This window comes from Mus caroli, chromosome 6 (assembly GCF_900094665.2).
Source record: "Mus caroli chromosome 6, CAROLI_EIJ_v1.1, whole genome shotgun sequence".
Classification (NCBI taxonomy): domain Eukaryota; kingdom Metazoa; phylum Chordata; class Mammalia; order Rodentia; family Muridae; genus Mus; species Mus caroli.
Window position 1 is genome coordinate 17,137,592 of NC_034575.1, and position 20,824 is coordinate 17,158,415.

The 20,824-nt window shown below is 41.5% G+C and overlaps 1 protein-coding gene across 2 annotated transcripts in view; it reads right to left on the reverse strand.

Moving 5' to 3' along the window:
* The window catches only part of Tspan12 (tetraspanin 12), a 97,938-nt gene that overhangs the window by 55,136 nt on the left and 21,978 nt on the right, over positions 1–20,824 (reverse strand). Inside the window, exons 1-5 of one of the 2 annotated variants that reach the window (XM_021165685.1) lie at positions 17,434–17,555; positions 17,022–17,177; positions 16,027–16,162; positions 4,639–4,721; positions 3,614–3,749 (exon numbers count right to left, since the gene is read on the reverse strand). In XM_021165685.1, coding sequence (XP_021021344.1) covers positions 3,614–3,749; positions 4,639–4,721; positions 16,027–16,092 — 285 coding nt within the window. In that variant the 5' untranslated portion in view covers positions 16,093–16,162; positions 17,022–17,177; positions 17,434–17,555. Of the gene's footprint in view, positions 1–3,613; positions 3,750–4,638; positions 4,722–16,026; positions 16,163–17,021; positions 17,178–17,433; positions 17,556–20,824 lie in introns of those variants that run through there. The other variant, XM_021165686.2, reaches the window with a different exon arrangement.

Consider the following 20,824-nt stretch of genomic DNA (forward strand, 5'->3'; position numbering starts at 1 on the left):
CACACACACACACACACACACACACACACACACACACCACTCTAGTTTCATGCCCATGCTTGTGTTTAATAAACGTTTATTAAAAGAATGGGAAAGATGAATGGTTACTCAAAAAGTATGGTAGTTTCGACTAATTTTACATAATAAGAAACTTTTCGCTGGAATTCCAAGTTAGAGAAAAGGTCCATGGAGAATTGGCCTTGGCAATCAAAATCAGTGAGGTCTGTCTGAATCACAGCCACGATCCTCACCCTTCAGTGACCTTGGTCTGGTTACTGTGTTCTCCAGGCCTCATTTAACATTTAGTTGTCCCGTATTATTGCCGCCATGTTTGAAGTCAGCAATCACATCCAAAATGTTTTACAAGCTGCAACACACATTACATGAAACTCAGGAAAACTCGGTGTTTATAAAGTAAAATATGAAACAGAAAAATATAAGTCATCTAAATTGGGTTGCTGTGGTCTGAGCAGCAGATTCTTTGATAGCGATGCAGAATCATTGAAGTTGCTTGACATCTCTGCAGTTTCAATTCCTCATGTAAATTATTTGACAATAGTAGTACCTATGTCATTAGAGTTGTGGTGAAAATAAGGCCGATCAATTCATGCAAGAATCTTCATATAACTCATCGAGTAAGATTCTTCAGTGTCTGGCATGAGAAGTATCTTAAAAATGTTACCTAGTACTTTTCTCTTGGTTGTCAATATTATTCCAGGAGATAACATTTCAGATAAAGTTTAGCAGGAATGGTAATAGCTAAGCAAAAGTATTAAGAGAAGAATTCTTAAAGAGATAGCAAGAATAAAAGCAGAGAAAACGAGAAGAAAATATGTCCAGAGGTCAAAAAATACACCTTAACTAGACAATAAGGAAGTAGGTAAAAGAGCTAAAACTGGCAGACGAAGGCTTGGCTACAGAAGGGCTTGATGCAAGTTCCAGATGCCGGTTAAACTTCACTACCCAATAGGGAGGCTATCAAAGTCTTAGAGCATAGCAAGAGTACTATAGTCATGGTGTATTGACTTAACCAAACTACACTGGGTTAGAGCAGGCAATAGTAGAGGCAGAGAACTAGACGTCCTGAGGGCTTGTGCATGAGCCATTCAAATAAGAACAGCAAAGGAGGCTGAATTCCTGAGGTTGCAGAACCAGGACCCATAGGAACTGGCTAGGGCAGGAGGAACCCAATGAGGATGCTAGGGGATACACTGCTTGAGGAATACCCGATACATATTAGTTGTAAGTGATGGACCATGGGAAGTTGAGAGCACAGTTTCTTTTTACCATTGGAGAAGCTGGGTTTGAGTCTAGACAGAGCAAGGTCTAGAAGCTTTCTGAGAATAGAGAAGTTATCATGAGAATGGAGACTGGATTGACAAAGATGGTCAAAAGAAAGAGGACCCAAGATGGAGGTGGCACCTATGGGCTCAGAGAGCAGCTATAGCCTGAAGCTATCTCATGAATAAAGAACACCCAACAAACAACAAAAGGGAGAGGAGACAGAAGGGCCAATAGTTTGATGTGCTCAACATCACCACTGTGACGCTGAGCTGATGCTTCGGGATGAGCTTGGCGCTATTCCTCTCTGCCCTCAGAGTAACCAGTGCAAACCTTACTCGAGGTCTTATCAAATAAAATTAGTGAAATTGTCCATCTATCATGTGCACTATTCTGATGGCAAAAACGTAGTACAGACATGCTCGATAAGCATTAAAAGAAAGAATGAATTTACAAGTTAATATCAATAGGCCCTCAGTCCTTTTGTGTTTTTATGTGTGTGTCCTGTTTTATAAGGCCTTTTCCTATACCACAAATCACACACTCATTCTCAAATTCGTGTTTTGTCCTACATCGAGTAGCAGGTCAAGTTACTCCACTGGCTTCTTTTGCTACCGTTCAAAGAGCTTAATGGAACCCATAAGTGGTTTCTATGATGTGTTCTCACAAGTTCTTGTGGTTCCATAATATTCCTGAGCCCGCCTCACCTCGTACCACTTTCCAGAGGCCATCCAGAGTAAAAGTTGGCAGGAAGTAGAAAATACCAAGCATGCTGAAACTGGTTATAAAAGAAACTGGTCTTGAAAGATCATTGTAGCATTGTGGTTTTTAAGAAGGCTGCTGAGATTTTCTTGACTTCGAAATATATTTGCACAGTATTCAGATTATAGGAGACTTTATAAAGTCATTCACATGAAATCTTTTATTATTATTATTATTATTATTATTATTTTCTTATTTTTTTCAGACTAATTTTATATGTGTGAGTCGCTGTCTTCAGACATACCCGAAGAAGGCATCGAATCCCATTAAAGATGGTTGTGAGCCACCATATGGTTGCTGGGAACTGAACTCAAGACCTTTGGAAGAGCAGTCAGTGCACTTAACCACTGAGCCATCTCTCCATCCCATTCACATGAATTCTTAAACTTACCCAAGTGTTTTAGAAGCATCATGAGATCTGAATCCTATCTTCCTTTTTCTATGTGCCTACATGTGCACAAAGATGCTGGACACATTTTTCCATTCTCCTAATATGGTTTATTTGTTACAGTTTTGGGTTTTTTTTTTCCCCGTTTGCCAACCTGGCAGTTACTCTCCATGAAACCTATAGATAATTTAACCAAGGTTGTTCCTATGACATTTAAAGCTTCATTCTACTTCACACCAAGAGTCTGTTTGAATTGGCATCGACGGCCTGGCAAACATAGATATGAGCAAGCTGGCTGCAGAAAGCCAATCTGTACTCATTCCTCACTGACCTCAGGTTCAGTGACGTCATGTTGGTAACTTGAAATCAGCAACGCTAGGAGTGTGTTCCCTATGGAAATACCCAAGGTACTAAAAGAAAGTCGACCCTTTATCTGCCCAGGAATCCACTTTACCAACAAACTACTCATTTTAGACCTACTACCAAGAAAGGAACATAGCGGATGATCTCATTCTCCTAGTGTCTCACATGGCTGCAACTTACAGGTTAGCAAGCTCACTGTCTGGGGGCACTGGGAAGCCACTGTCTCTGTTCTAGAAATCTTCGTGTAAACTATTCTAATCGACTCTCATTCTTAATTTTAAAAGCTTAGCAGTTTTTGTTTTTAAGATTAATTCTAGTAGCTGAAGAAGTAAAATCAATTTAAGAAGTATTTCAGTACAACTCTTTCAGAGGACTGTTTTTTTAACACAACAGTAACTGAGATTAAAGAGACCCAGACTCTCTTGTGTCCACCAGACCATAGATAGCAGCACTGGGATTACAATTTACCTTCCACGTCATCTCACAACCTAAGTTTTAAAGATGCAATTTCCATTATGACATCTCAACTCTGATCTTGAAGGGAAGAAGTTCTATGCCAGTAAAAAAATTCTTTTAAAGCAAAAATGTCAAAGCCGAACCAGAGTGAAAGGATTACATAGCATACGTATGTCCCTCCCTCATCATGTGAGCATAGCAAATATGTGTACCAAAATCATCTTCTAGGAAATGAAAGTGCCCTTCTTACAAGATGCTGCATAGTGACCACCTTTTAGAGTTATTACTATAGTTATGGACTCACAACACTGCATCATCACACGATGCTTTAAGTATGATAAAGAGAAGTTATAAACACTGTACCCATGCAAGAAGCAACAGATTTCTTTTCACCGTTCCACAGTATCCCAGCATTCCCACGATGATAAGGAAACAGCAGACAGCAATCATGACTGGGTGAACCACTGGGAAGTAAGTTAAGATGACCGCTTCTTCTACCCTAAGAGAGGAAGATCATATCAGAAGATAAATCAAACGTTATCAAAATGATCAAACCACGCCCAGACCCCAGACACTGAGCAAATGCTACTGAGAGCTCCAGCTCTCCAAATTGGCATCCTTCAAAAGCTGGTGGCTTTTATGGCTATTTTTCAGAATCACTCTGCTTTGTGTCTGTTTGTGTGACTTACGTTTGTTTTAGTTTTGTGGCATTTTTTAGTAAGTGGTAGCATTTCTAATGCAACATGTTTTACATCTAGGCTCCAAAGCCCCAGCCTAAGTCAATTCCACGAGGTGCTAACTGGGAGGAACTGCCCTCTTCTCTGAGCTTGGAGTCTGCACAGCACTTCTCCTCTCCCTGCTAACGAATCATTTTCTGGTGTGAAGAAAACAGTAGTGCATCGGGGATGTGAGGCATAATCACACAGAAGGTAAAGAGAGGACTTGTTGCTAGGACATACGTAGTCATTAACCAGAGCCTGGCATAGTGGTGATGATAAAACATAGCCATTACTCAGTGCTTATAACCTCTGTTGTATTAAGGGCTTTACAGAAACATTTCTTCTCACTTGATCCTGGCCATGATTCAGAGTGGTATATATTGCATCAGAGATGAGGATAAGCCAGACAACTGGTGTGTTACTAAGTCCATAAATGTCCATGTCCTTGTACTGTTACCTACTGCCCTGCAGGAATAACTGATGGCATTCCTTAAGGAGAATGTGGGGGGAAACGTAAATATAGAAAGTAAGTTTCTACAGTGCAGGAAAAACTGTTCTACAGGATGGTGGAGGAGAACCCCCCAATGAACAGCTCAGAGCAAAGATCTTTAAACACGTGGATCCAGAGAGAGAAATTGAAAGAATTCAATAGGCAATATTAAAGCCTACCTTGTTTCTGCAGTTAAAGTCAAAACATTATTCAGGTAGTCCCTCATCCAAGCCGAAACTGCCAAGACACTGATGGACATTAACTAAAGAGAAGAAAGAAACAAACTTGTTACCAGAGACGTCTGCAGCATTCACTTCAAGATGAACAACCTTAAATGGAGGATTTGTTACATAATTTTCATGTTTTTCCTAATAACATATTGGATTTCTATTGAATTTTATTAGTACCATAAATATCTGGCTACTCCATTTAGTAATTATATATACCCACTAAATAGAATACCTATATACAGGATAAAAACAAGTGACCTCGTAAGTTGGTGACTTCAAGTTCAATGCAGAAATTCCCAAGAATAATTCAATTTGCAAATGTATGAGACGAACCTAAATCTATCATCTATAAAAGCAAAATGGCAATTAGATGTGGCTACTGAACAATTGCATGTCATTAAAAGGATCACAGGAGCTACCAAAAAGATTCTACTGACTAAAATTCAAACAAAGAGAACATTAGAATAATAGCAATAGCGATGACTATAATGGTTTGAAACATCACTATGTTCCAAAATCAGTGTGGCCATTATAGCATGGCGGACTCTCAGATCATTATTCAGGATGAATAATGACAAGAATAAATTGACATGAATCTCTTATTTATTTTTATTCTATTTTTCCTGTATGGTGTAAAGGCAGAACCAAAGACCGAGTGAGATTTTAATAGCAGAATTCCTAGTCAGGCATGCAGCCATTATGTAATGCAGGCACACCATTTAACATGTCCGGAAATATTGAAGCTATACAGGAAATTCCTCAGTGCCAGACAAAATTAGCAGATCACAGATTCTCAGTCTTGTCTGTACACTGGAGTCACCTAGGTCTCAAACAAATCCTGAGCCCACAATAGACCTTGGAGTAGCAACAGTGTGTCAGTCCTGCTATATTCACAATCCATTGGCAGTGCTGAGGACCACTGCAGCAGCAAAAGGCTGAGAGACGTGTATAAAATGGAAAGATCGGACTGCAGATACCAGACCCAACCACCCTTCCAGTTCAATAAAGGAGGCAATCAGACACTGTAGGTCTCGTGGTTTGAGCAATCAGCTGTACCCAGAAATGTGTGTGTGTGTGTGTGTGTGTGTACATGTGATAAAAACAAGTGACCTCTTAAGTTTATATATATATATATATATATATATATATATATATATAGTGCTTTTGCCAAAAATTCAAACTTGAACCCAATTAAACGTCCAACTGGATCAGTTTATGGGAATGAAATGCAAGGTACAGCTTTAACTACCACTTCTGGGATTCACTAAATAAAATCAAGAACATGAGATTATTTCACAAGACAAACAAGCTTGTTCAATTTTTTTAAAAGAGTAGTGAATACTGAAATAAAAATTTTAAAAAGGAAAGGAAATGCTGTTAAAGATTAAAAGGAATTCAAGAGATTGTCCAATGTAATATAATGGCCTGCTTTGAACCCTGATTTAAACAAATCAATTGCAAAAAAGTAAATAAATAAAAATTAAAAAAAAATATTTGCAGACAGCCAGAGAAGAACTAGACTATTATTTTAGGCCTGAATACAAACTCAATTTATTTTTAAAGATCCCTTACCTTGTAGAGACCTATGGTGAATTGTGGACAAACTTGAAGGACAGCTAGCTACAAGGCAGTGATTAATAACCATGCCCTGAGCTGAGAGTGGAGCTGGCCATGCTGGTGACTACTGACACTGGGCAACGAGGAAATGGAGATTAATCACAGCCCTTTCAAGGTGAAATTACTTTTAAAATTCCCATAACTCAAAAGTGCAAGGGAAAAATAAAACACCTAAAACACAGTGATAATGATTCTGCCCAGAAACCTTTTCTAAAAAATAATTAAAATTTCCTCTCACCCCTCCAACTTATTCTCGTCTTTCTTAGCCCATTCCCAACCCTGAGTCTTCACTGTGTATAACTAATTCATAGTGGTTGTCACTAGACACAGTTCTTGCTCTTATAGCAAAAAGAAAGTTGGCTCCTAAATTCTGAAGACTTCCCTATCTTATCTGAAATCTTTTCAAAAACGTGTCTTTGTTTTTTAAAAACATAGTATAACTCTCAAGGGATTCAATATAACCTGACTTGTAGCATTTCTGGCAGTTTGATGAACATCAGTAACTTTGATGTTAACGCTGACAGGGTGGTTTTCTAAGATGGGCATGAGTCTGAGGTGATGCAGACACTGACTGCAAACCAGGCTTTCTAGATAAAACCTCCAAGGAGAGCCCATGTGCGCCCATCTGTGAAGAAGGTCTCTCTGCTGGGGGGCTGGGAAGTGAATTCAACATCCCTTCATTTATTCACAAAGATGCCCCACAGGCTTCGTCTCCCATCTCCATGACCATCTGCTGGTGTCAAAGGGAGAGAATAGATCACGAATTTACATTATTGAAATAAAGAACCTATCATCGTTCTACTTAACAATAAATGATCTTGCTATCTCCACCCTTGACTTTCCTTCTTTTCTCTTTTTAATCATTTTGAGCACTTCCTACCATGCATTTTGATTGTATCCACCCTTCCTCTCACCCCTCCAACTTATCCTTGTGCTTCTTAGCTCATTTTCTGAGTCTTCATTGTGCATAACTGATTCATAGTGGTTGTCACCAGACATAGTTCTTTCCCTTTTGGCAAAAAAAAAGAAAGAGGAAAACAAGAAAAAATTCATTTGTTTTGAACTGTATGTTTCAAGACACTTGTTAATGTCAGGATGAATAAAGCCTTGGCTTTGAAGTCATTATTTCTTTCTAAGCATATACATTGATCATGGCCAGGTACTGCACTATGTACCAGAGACGGGAACGAGAAGTAGCTGACACTATCTCCATGATGCAGTTCTCTAAGGGAAGAGGACATACACTGCCATCATCGGAAGTGTGAATGCGTAACTGCAGGCTGTACTAAGTACAGGAGAGAATAACTCCTTTCAGGCTGTCTGTCTCACAAGGTCAAAGGGACTTCTCTATGGCAGCTGGGATGTGAAGAGCAAAGTCAAGTTAATTAGGAGGGAAAGGATAAAAAGGATTTTCCAGTCAGAAGGAAAAGCAAAGGTTGCAGAGGGGAAGGCAGCATGGCATGTTCGGGGCAGGGGAACGGCTCCTAGGAATGCACAGCTGGGCAAGGAAACTTGTCTTTGAAGCTGCCTAAACGTATATGTCCTTGACCGCGTGCAAACAACAGAAAGCCACTGAACTCTGAACTCCAACTAGGAACCTAAGCTCTGCACCTTTGCAGCTTATAACTTTTGGTACGACATTTGGTTTTTACTTAACCTCGGTTGCTTTTTTTTTCACCTTTAAACCATCATTAAAAAAAAACTCTATAGAAGATTCTTATGATGAAGTAAAGCCAAATATATTACCTGTTATTACCATGTGTCACATTTAACCCGAGAGTTTCTCTTAATGCGTCTCAGTGTAAACTGTTTCTAAATCAGTTCAGACGTGGGATTATCTGATATGGAAAGGACTATCAAGTGAACTCTGCGCAGAGCTACTGGCCAGCCATTCTCCATCTTAGCATGTCTAAAACGGGTCCTAGCTCCACTTTTCTCCAAGCCTTTTGTCACCCCTCACAGTGTTTACAAGCCTAGTGAATGGAGTAATGAACCCTTCAATCACATCGACTGGCAGCTTGGCAGACAGCCTGAACCTCTCCCTCTTTTTCTGCTGGACATTTAATTAGTTTTGAATCCTTCTCCTGGTTCCTGAGAGAGGCATCTGGCAAGTCCCTCCCCATTTCCTGCTACTTCAGGCTAGTTCAAGCCCCCATCCTCTCTTGTCAGGATGTAGCAATCATCTTCATGAGATATCTCTCCAGCTCATAGACTCCACCTCCACAGTGCAGAATCAAGCCTGCATCAGCATGTAGCCGTCCTCATGCTATTTCCCAACCTCTATTTCCTCCTCCCTCACCTCCTTCCTAGAGAATAAAGTGTAATAGCCCGAGGAGGTCACACAAGGCCCTCTTACTCATTCTTTAATCTACCCTCCAATCCTGTTTGCTGCCAGCTCCTTCCCGTAGTTGAATAATGATGGAAGTCCTTGCAAAGGGCACATTCACAACTCCCAAGCTCCCATGTCTGCTTCTGCGTGTGGCCTCTGCTGAAACACCACCCTTCCCAGGCCTTCCAGTCCTCAGGAGCAAAGAAACCTCCACATCTCCTTGGACACCAGCCCAAACATCAGCTAGAGTGGAAAGATTGTCTCCAGTCTCCCTCCTGACCCACAGCACTTGTGAATGCTCTCTGCACAGTCCTTGGGGAGCCTCTACCTCATTTCCTGTTTGATTCTACCCAGTAAAAGAATCTTACTTTGTAGTAAGATCTAATACCTACCAGTTAGGCAACTGGGTGGGAAGGTTTTCTACACTCCATGCAAGCTGAGATCTTTAGCAAAATCATATGCTTTAACGGGAACTCAATTTCACCTTGCTGGAAATGTTCTGTAGGGGCATGCTGGCTGAATGGCAATGGAATAATATACAATAAAGGTTAGAAACAAATACAGGGGTGCTTTAAACTATCAACTTTGCATTCTACACCATCGCACTGTGTTCTCCTAAGAGGTGTCTACCAAATGTGGAGCTGTACCTGGAGCACAAATCGAAATAAATATCAACTGGAAGCTTTCTACCACGGTAAGCAAGCAGCTTTGAAAAAGAATGGCCTAAATGCTTGGAAACCATCTCATTTTCAAAGAGCGGCTTTACACTGAGGCTAAGATGCTGGAACCAGGTGGCACAAATGGAACCAGGCTATATTGAGACACCAAAATGAGACTGAATCAGTCCAATAAGTCTTCCTGATATTATGTAACCTAGGAACATAACTTACAAGAAAAACTCACACTCCAAACCACTGAATTTTTTGTGGATTATCAAAATTAGTTTTTGGTTGCTTTAAATTTGTATTTCCCATTTTTGACCAAGCTATACATATTTATGGGGTATATCATATTCGAATTTATGAATTTGCCACATATGGATCAAAGTGGGGACATAATTATTCACCAGATATTTCTGACTTCCAGTACTATCATAGACTATCTAACCATCAAAAAATATGTAGAAAATAACACGTGAAATGCATTTGACATCTGCTACAACTTGTCTTGTGAAGTGCTTAGAAAAAAATGCTACCTCTCAACAAATAATTAAAAATATGAATATTGCTCTATTTAGAGCATGGTCTAGTTTCTCCTGAATCTAACTGTGTGTGTAGGGCAATGATACATCAAGTTGTTTTGTAAATCAGAACTGTGTGTGTCCACATTTTCTTAGTTGTGTTAAGACACATACATGTATGGTTTTCACAAACTTGGTCATTGTTAAAAGCAAATCTTTTAAAACCTTCAACTGTTTACATAAATAGGTCTCAGAAAATGCCAGTGGCTGGGATCCTCTTCAAGAATGACAGACGTCTAAAACTATCCTTCTGAACTTTCCTTTGATCTGTTGGCAAGGATAGGATGTCAGTGAGGTCTAGATCTTACTTATACTTCTGTCTCCACAAAGAGAACTCCAACAAAAGAAGACAGGTTTTCGGAAGCTCATCTACTCATCTTGAAAACACTGAGACTGAAGTAAGAGCTTTACTTCTTTAAGAACTGACTTTTTACTTAGTTAAAAGTAAAATAAATTCTTGTTGGTGTGGAGGCCAAAGCTACACGTTCCCCTGGTACTTCTGCCACCACCCTGCATGCCTGCCACCTTCCCTTATAGGAGTAGATGGGAAAGACGGAGAATAAACACATAGCACAATTCACCAACATCTTGAAAGAATAGACAATGGTAACAATGGCCAGAACAGGTTGAGAAATTACCTATGGGCATAATTTAAGCTCAGATTCTATTCATTAGAAGTGGCTTTATCAGCAGCATCTGGAATAACAGTTTAGAATAAGAGTTTTCATATATCATCATCTTTCCCACATACTGTGACTCTCCTTCCCTAAACTGGAGAGACTCACTTTAAGTCTCTCATGATTAGTGGAGACTTCTTCATTCTCAGAATCACACTGGTTTCCAATGAATGAGTACAGTCATGAGATAAAGGTGGGATGCTTCATTCGGCACTACTGTCTGGGTCAGCTGCAGTCAACTCTACTGTCCCACTGTCCTAGCTTGGGGTTAATCATTGAATGAAGACAGGAGGATGAGCAAGGAACCCAATGTTCCTATCTGTGGTAGGAAAGGATAAAATTCAGAATCTTCCATCTAATCCGAAAACACCCTCTAATGAGGTACACAGCGACTTAAGCCTGTGACAGCTGAAACATGGTGCATTTTAAAAAGACTAGTTTTGCCTTAATAAATTTTTTTCATAATAGAAATTTATGGCTAAGAGAGCTAAAAAAAATTAGAGGGCTTTTCACCACAACTTAGAAAGAGTTAAAAAAAAAAATCTCAAATGCTATTCATAGTATAAAGAGGAAAATAGTGATTTAAGTGGTATTTTAATGTGACAAAATAACTTTTTAGGGTTTTTATGGTAGAAAAACATCTCACTACAGATGCTGATGGCCAGAGAACAGAAGGAAAATTCCTTCCATGCCCCCTGTTGCTTCGTCTACCCCCAACCCATTGCTAAATTATGAACGAGATGTTCTGCTCACCCGTGGTATACAAGCACCAATGACACTCACTGCTAGATGAAAACATAAACATACAGAATAAACACTACAGGAAGGGTAGCACGCTTTTAGACTTGTAAATACACATTTCGTGAAATATGAAGTATTTGCCACTTTTACAAACTCTCAAACTAGTCATACCTACTCCTCTTTCTAATAACAGACACATGTCACCTAAGTATATCACTTCTAAAAGAGAAGAAATCTTTCAGATCTTCCAGTCACGTAACACATCTTTTGAAAGACGAAGAATGCGATGCTTCAGTTAAGGAGAATAGGCCCCATGCTGCCATCTTGGGCATCAAGGAGCGTCATCTGAAACAAAGGGCCTCTCAGCAGCAAAGATCCAGCATCATCACTCGGTTTCGCGCTGCTCCTCACACAACACAACACTCACGAAGCGCTAGAAGCTAGAATAGATGGCTTGTCCCCTTGCAACTGCAGCAGGGTCAAGCATCTTTATACTGTGGGAGACACTCAGCAGATGTCACATCAGAGTCACAGCTCGGCAGGAATGAAGAGAACACAGAGCGCTGGGGTCTGAGGACTTGTTGGTTGTTTGCTCTTAAACACACCCTCACCTCATACTTACAAAACTTAAAGACTCAAGATCTACCCATTTCCTTAAAGATTTTTCAATTTCAAGGATAGAAGCAAAAACGACATGGGCTATGTTTTCCCAATTAGAATGTATTGTTCTCTTCTGCAGGAAAAGAAAGAAAAGAGGCCTCACTGGGCTTGCGAAGGGGATTATTGAAATAAACATATTCATATATGTGCATTTAAAAGGCAAAGAGTAGAAGGTTCGACTTTCAAGCTCTATGGGTAACAAGGGAAGGTGTGTCAACTTGCAAACGAGAGAGAGAGAGAGAGAGAGAGAGAGAGAGAGAGAGAGAGAGAGAGAGAGAGAGAGGAAGGAAGGATCAGGATGTGAAGTCTGATTTAGAAAATAACAATGCAGATTCCTTATGTGTTTGTCCCACTTATAATTCCAATGAGAATTAGAAGTCAGCACTTGTTCCTGCTGGTGTAGAAAGGGAATGGCTCAGACGAACTGTATGACAGACCAACCCCATTAACATGTTGAGAGCTAAGGATGTAACTCAAGCGGCCCCCGTACTTCTCTGGCCTGTCCAAGACCCTCAGTTCCATCCCAGCACACATATGCACACACACATTCGAGCACACACACAGGGAAGCTGAACCCGAAGTTTAGCGGCATGCTTAGGTAACTCTCCATGCACGCTATAGACCGAGAGGCCAGCTCTAAAGGGCTGGGAATGAGCAGGTGGACAGGGAATCCTTCCCTAGTGAGGATGCTTACTTGACATCACTTCGAATACATTCAGCACAGTTCCTGACAGTATCACTTCTCTACATATGGATAAATAAGCAAAACTGGGCTTGGAGTTCCTGGTCTGATGCTCATGAGCAGAACTCATCTGAGCACTGCTTAATCTATAAAAGGAGGGAATGAAAAAGAAAGCTCTTTTCTGGGGCTGTGGGGAGAGCTGGAAACAGATGCCTTGGAGCAGGCCCCGCAAGGGGCCTTAAAGCTGCTCTGAGTTGAAAGGATTTTGCTTTCTCTCTGAAGATATTTGCCCTGGTGTCCCAAAGTTAGAATAGTCACTTCATGAGATTTTATCAACTACTTCAGTAACCTTTGTTGTGGTTGTTTATCTGCTGTGTGCTTTTCTTTTTGAAACAAAGTTTCACTTTGTATCCAAGAACTGGCCTAGACCTCATTCCCAAACCAGGCAGGCCTTGAACTTACAGCAATTCTGAATCAGCCATCCTTATAGGAATCATTGTTATACAAGGATTGCAAACATAGGCCATCATGCTCGGCCCCGTGGATATTTTTAACTGAATGAAAATTTTAAAAATCTTAGGGCTGGCACTACACATCAGTCCAAAACAACTTGTCTAATATTTGTGTTCAATACTTTGACTCCACATACAGGTGGAAGAAGGGTGTTCACTCCACAAAGTCATCTTGTGATGTTCACCCACAGGCCATAGTTTGGGCAGACCTACATGTGCATCACATATGCACACACACACACACACACACCTCAGACATGCATATACGCATGCACACACACATTTTAAAAAATATTAAAGTTCATATGGAAAAGGAAATTATAATCAAGACAGAAAATGTTGGAGCTATGAAAGGACATATACTCATCTACAAAAAAAAATTATAAAAATGTGGTTCACTACTACACAACAACAGATAAAATCAACAAGCACAAGGGCAAACCTCAATAAGAACAAAATGGATAAAGGATATAAAGCACAAAAGGAAATGCATCAAAAATATATGTAAGCATATAAGCAGGTAGTCATGCTTATTGGTACTGAGAGATGCAAAAGAATAAAGAAATAATAACATAAGACTTTAAATCTTCAGATTGGCCAAAATTGAAAAGCACAGTATTCCTGGTGGAAAAGATACTTTCAAACAAATGATATTGTCTATGGATGTCTTTGTTTTTAAACTACAGAATGTTACTGGGTCAACACCACTTCTAATCAGGGCAATAGTAATTACCACTCCTGCTGCCAGGAATCGTAGCAATCCACTTCCTGTTTGTCTCCTTGAGATTATCAAGATTGTGGTAGCTGCACTGGCCACGGGGCTTCTAAACAGCACTATGTGCCATTGTTGGGAATGTTCACAACAGCTCTAAAAAATACCTGTCTTAAAGACTAGAAAACCAAAGCACTAAATTTACCTGGTAAATACATACGAACCACCTAAGAGCTATTTTGTATTCTACTGTTTGATTGATGTGGGCTACATTTTGCTGTTGTGTTTCTGCTGTCAACACATACCTTTTGGTATAAAGAATATATAAGCAATGCATGTGAATGTGACTAGACACACGTGGGTAGTGATAAGGACATGTTATCTCTGTCTAAACCGAATTAAAATATAGAGGGAGCATACTGGATTGTTACAGATGAGATAATGGGGAGAGCTAGACACAGAGGGTGGCAATCTAGATAAACACACAAATCAGAACACACACCCTCATAGACAGAAGTTGAAGGACAGGATAGCAATAAAAGAATAACATTTTGCAATTCGGGTAGCACGAAGAGGCCTGCAAATGTTTAAGAGAGGGGTAGTTCTTCAAGCAAATTTAATTATTACAGGGAGCAATGTTTTTGCAGAATGATTTGAATTTCCCCCAATGTTTGACCTTTTTTAATTGAATGACAAAAGAACTTATTAATGAGGAGGTTCGGACGTGCATAAAGGCTGTGTGTTAAAGACATCATCTAGGTGCAAGAGTACTGAGTTCCGTCCCTGGGCGCACCACCACTGGAATAGCTGGCCTTTGCCATGCCATTTAACTTGCTCTCAATTTCCTGATTTACAAAGAAAAGGAAGTTCAACAAGGCCTTCCATAAAGATCCCTTTAGTGTGAAAGTGTAACAAGGCGATCACTGAGAAGAAGATGTAGGCAAGTGAAAATTAGCAGTAAGGGTAATATCTATGCATTTTAGAAGAAACAGAGTTCAAAGTCTCAAAACCTGCTAGCTAAGTAGGTAAGTTAATGAGCAACTTTCAAATGTGCCCTGTTAGAATTATGAGGCACTGTAACATCAATGAGTGATTTTTCTGTTTGCAAATGGTGAGTGTAATTACTCAATGCTTAACTTTTTCAGATTAAGTTTTAAAAGTTGTCCTTTTAGACAGTGCTCAAATGACTTATTAAAGACTTAATTTGTCCTCTTAGAATGCTGTCAATCCAAAAGGAGCAATTTAACAAAAATATCCTCCTCTAGAGACTAGCTGTAATAGCTGTCAGGAAATAAGGGGGCTAGCCAATGCCAGACAGACCAGAAATAAATATACTGCATACTAAAATTTCCAACAGGAAACGTGGAATATAAATTATTAAAGGAACACAAAAATGGCACAAGAGAACTTGCTTAAGTATGACAACCTTCTGAAGTAACATTCATAATTTTAATACTCGTATTTCCATAAGCATTATAAATAATACTACACTAACACTTGGTGAAAACTTGGATAGAAAACACCAAAAGTCACTAACTCATGCAGTGTAATTTCCGTGGGCTTTTAAATTGTATGTATTTTGTTTCCTTAAATGGGTGTGTTTTTTTTTTCTAAAATATATATAAAATTCCTCAAACATTCCCAACTTAGAAATAGTTATAAGAAAACCACCTTTTGGACTATATGGAATTCCCTTTAAAAACCCATCCAGACTTTTGGTAAGATATCTAGGTGTGACTCCTTCCAAAGATATATTAAAAGTAGTTGCCCCAACAAGTTTTTATAGGCTGTGGTGGTGACCTAAAGAAAAAATGTAAGGCTTGCACAGTTATCTAAAATTCCTGCAAACTAGCGGTTCCGGAGTAGTCTGTCATAGTCTCTTATCTTCCAGTACAAGCACGTGCACTTATTTATATCCTTAGATTAGCTTCATGTTACTTGGCACTTGTATACAGGAGCGGCTTTTTTTTTTCTAATTACAGATGGAACTTGAGCTAGATCAAAGGTATTCTAAGAAGGTCAATTTTTACTTCTCTGACCAACAGAGGATGTGATCTCACGCCGTTAATTAACGCTGAGCCAATGCCCGTTGGCGCCTTATCTGGTAGTTGAGAAAACTGAGTCTAGCCATCCCCACCCGCTGGGATAGTAGGACTGGTAGGCTTACCCAAAAGAGCAGGTTGAGGGCGTAGAGCAAGCAGCGCAAACACTTCACGGAATCTTCTCTGGCCATTGTGAGTCTTGGGAGGGAGAAGCCCCATCCTCTCACCACATTCTACTGGTCCAGGCAGAGCCCCAGCGATCTGCAGGGGCGGGCACAGCAGAGAACTACCTTCACAAATGAACCCCTCTGCCAGCGGGGTACCCAGGATCCCCAAGCCTAGTTTATTTCAGACGTCCTCTCATCGAAACTCATTTGTTAAAGTCTTAAAGGGAATAAAACTCCCAAAAGTCCTCACATGGCATCGGATAACACCTGCTGCCAAGAGAAAAGGTTAACTCTCTGGATGAATGTACAGTAAACTAGTTTTCCCAGGGGACCAGTGGCATGGCCCTTGAGAGTTTCGTTGCTGTCTCCTGGGGGACAGCTTTGTGTCTCTGGAAATGCCACAGGCTCCATCCAGTTCTATCCCTATCCCCAAGGACGGACACATACACCTCGACCTCTCGGAGCACAGGAATGCCCTTCTCTGGGCAGCTCCTGGGCCCTACCTCCGTGCTCCCACCCCACCACCGGGTCGCACAGCTCGGGTGTGAACTCGGGAGCCACTGGGGGCGCAGCACAGAGCTGGGATCCCGCCCGGTGACTAGGGTTTCTTTGGAAGAACGTGAGAAATGCAGTTTGTCCTCCGGGAATAATGGATGAGCCTGGGGCGGGATGGCGGGGAGGAGAAATTGGGGAGTCAGGGCCGGTGCGGCAGTACCCAAGCCGGACCGGTCATCATTCACTACCACCCCCGCCCCCCGGACGCGCAACCTCGGGGTCCCGCGTGCCGCCGCGACACTAAGGTCCCCGCCGCCCGCAGAGCACAAAGCCTGCGCGGTCAGGCAAAGTCACCGCGGCCGCACGCCCCCGGCAGGACGCACAGCGCAGGGCAGAAGCCACTCCGGCAGGCGGCAGGGACCGCGGGCAGGAGAGATGTGGGACTTGTGGCCACTCACCGTTCGAGCTGCGCTCCTGCCGGGGAACAGTCGGGGACACACAGCAGACACTCATCCGGGCAGGGACGCTCCTCCCGGAGAGCCAAAGGGATGCATCGGCGCCAGCAGCAGACGCTTCCTTGTCTTCCTCCCTCCAACCGTCGGCGTCGCTAACTCCTGGGAAAAAGGAAAAAAAAAAAAAAAAAAAAAAAAAAAAGTCCCGGGCAGCAGACGCTGGAAAGTCTCTGCTAAGCCACCTCCCAACGCCGCTGTCCCTCCCAAGTCCTCGCCAAGTCCGGACAAGGCAGCAGCGGCAGCCAGGGCCAGCTGCACAAACTCTCAGCGCATGCTCGGCCGCTGGCTGCCGGGTTGGGTCCTAGTGGGTGTTTCTCGTCCCTCTCACCCAGAGTGACACCCCAGAGAGATTCTTCACCTCTGCGAGATAGAATGCCGGAGAGATTAAAAACCTGCAAAACTAGGAAGAGTCCTTGCAGCACACCCCTTTAAAATGGTACCGTCGTGGGAATGGAGGGTGGGTTATAAGGAAGCAGGCTTTTTATTATATGAAAATATTTGTGTTTGAGAAGGGGGGCCACCGGCGGCCCAACCCAATTCCTGCAATGAGAGACGAGTTTTCAGGACCTTTGTGGAGCCGCCTCCGGTAACTTGTCATTAATGTCCTGCCCTGTGAACCTTATTGATTTGTTGCACTCCCCGATCAAAAGTAGGTAAATAAATATATAAAGTAACATTTCTTTCCCACTCTGATCTACTAACATTTGCAAAACCATCAATGTATCTCTATGCAGATTTAGCATCCAGATAGGGAAAAGACCAGGCAATTCTTTCACAAGTAATCCAAAGTTTTTAAACTTTCTCCTGATATGTGGTGTCTTGGCAATGTTGGTGATTTAATCTGGAAAGGCACATAGGGTAGTGAGTCTTTGGGAAGCCGCCTTGATTTTTTTTTTTTTTTAACTAGAGATTCAGTAGGGTATCACAAGAACCACATCACAAGAACCACAAAGCATAGCTCCAAACCTATCTTCTATTTCAGAAGTAAGACATTTTCACACTTAAAAATTAAAATTGCTGGCTCATGTTGCTCCCATAAAAGATTAGGTTTTATCCCTCACAGTAGTATACGTTGTTGTGACCATTTGTTTCCTCGTCAAATAGGAAAAAAAAAAAAAAACACTCACCAAAAATTGTGTTACCTTAGATCCAAGCAACATCTTTGAGAAAAACTAATAATCAGAGTCTTCCGAGCAACATGCAGCTGTGGTCTGTATCCATCATCACCTGTCTGCTGTGTGGCCAACATGACAAGGAGACATGCTCTAAACTGGTTGGTACCGATGTCAAGACCATGAGAGTCAATATGGATGCCCAGGCCTAGGGTATTAACATTCCTCCTAAGCAAATCACTAAGACAACAAGTTCTAAAAAGCAAACAAGGACAGCCATCCACACAAATTGCCAAGGAAATCGTCCAGTCATCCATCAGATGGCCCCCACTCCAGCAACAGAGTGGCTTCAGAAATTGTGGGAGGAGCTAAGAGAGCCGCTTTCATCCTTCATCCCTTGTGTTCACAGGCAAGGGCAAGGTCAGCTGCCTGTGACACAAGGACTGCGACTGAAACAAACCACCCTCCAAACTGTGTGGTGCCACACAGTTCCTGAGAGACCTAAAAATTTCCTCATACAAAGGAGGCTTTGCCATTAAAAGGAAGAAATGAATGCCCATAATAAAAATAAAAACTATCTTCCATTGCTAGAAGATTGATTGGTGAATGCTTTCTGCATAATCCATAAATTCCTAGGGTTCACCTACCTGATACACACCTACATGATAAACTAGTAATACAGATAAAAGGTCTTTAAAAGTATGCTTGTCCTCCATCTTCCTAGTAAATAAGAAACGAGGGACAAAGCAGTAGCCTCACATGGCCAACTCTTAGTGCAATTGTAGTCAGGCGACCATCTGGAATCCAGAAACACCCTGAAGCTCTGGCGGACCCCAGAACACTGAAGTCAGAGTCTCCAAACGTGTGACCTTAGCATGCAATTTATTTCAACATTTCCAGACATTTCCATTTACTGTGTGTGCAGTAAAGTTTAAAAATCTACTAGGCTTTCCTGGAAGCCTCAAATGAGCAGAAGAGCCTCTTTGGGGTGTAGTAGGATTAAATTCCTCACCTGCCAGTTGAAAAACTGAGAGTATCCCCCTCTTTCTAAGCAAGAAGAAAACAACTGTAGTTATTTTACTAATATTCCTGACAAATTGTCTTCAGAAGCTTAATCAACTTCAGTAGGAGAGACCTCATCACATTTAAAATATTGCAACACAGGGCAGCTGTCATGGCCTCTACTTGACTATACCTCTTGACACTTCTCTGCCCCTATCCTGCCTTTATAACTTCAGCAAGGTCTCCTGTTAGGAAGCTCTTGACTACAGTGATGGGAATCACAGCTGTCATTCTCACCACATCTGTAGCTTTCTCAACCAACATTCACTACATGGGTATCATTACCATTTGAGTACGGAGTAACATATTTGTATATCCTGCTCATTGCCAGGGAGGCAGGAGCCCCTTCTAAGGCAGCATGCACTTCATTAAGTATTATTTGAGTGTGTGACACATGCTGTACCTCTCTCCAGCTGAAGATATTAAAAATAATAGTCCCTGACTGCTCAGGAAAGGCAAAACAGTTCTTTCTTGCTTGTTTAATGGTCATAATGTGAATAAGATATGCATTTACAAGTACCTACTCATCAATTCCAGAGTTAAAAGCAAAACTCGGGAGTGTGGTAAGACAGATGACAGCTCCTCTCTCCATAAGCCACTGTGCCTGTCCTACCTACAGTGTGGAGAGGAAGGGACAGCAAGGTGCTTGGTTACACGAAAGAGTTTTGCTGGCTTCTGAGCACAAAGAGTGGCTCTTCACAATCGTCAAGCAAAGGAGGCTAATAGAGGTCTTGGGTTTGTTTGTTTGTTTGTCTTCTTTTATTTAAACAAGTCTTATGTATATATAACATGATGGCTGTTACCCACAATGACACAGTAACTTCTCAGAACTGTGATAGAGTACTGTGTGACTCAATTGACTGCTTCAGGGCTGCACAGTCAGTGAGCAAAGGAGAAACTAAGATTTGGTTTTTAAATAAAGTTTATCTTTCTCTTGCCACTGGTAACTTGTACACAGCATCTCAAATCTGGGTGGGAGTCTACTGAGAGGCTCCAAGGAAGAGGACAGACCAGTCATTTCTTACTAGTTCTGTGTCAAACACACATACTCAAGCTGTAGATATGCTCTTACCTTTATCTTCTGAAAGCACATGCCTAATAAGACACACACAAAAAAAGGTATTTTGCTAAATCAAGTAACCTTGCCTACCTTCACTATACTGTAAGTTTAAAATATCCAGATAAAAGGCAAGGTGGTTCATGCCTTAATCCTATCACCCAGGAGGCAGAAGTAAGAGGGTCTCTGTGAGTTCGAGGCCAGTCTGGTCTACATAGTGAGCTCCAGGAAAGCCAGGACTACATAGTGAAACCCTGCTGCAAAAACAAAAATAAAAATTAATCAATTTTTTAAAAAGCAAAATATCTTGTCAAATTTAAATTCCACTCTTCCGGATGGACCAGCACCAGGGTAGCTAGAGCGCAGGGTCGGCTGACACCCGCCAGCTACCCAGGACCCCCGCCACAGGATTTTGAGACTGCTGGTGAGAGGAACACAGCTTCTGCTCCAGTCCAATCACGCGGGACCTGAGACTGCTTTGGTTGGGGAGGCAGAAATCTGCCCTCAGTAGGGCCACA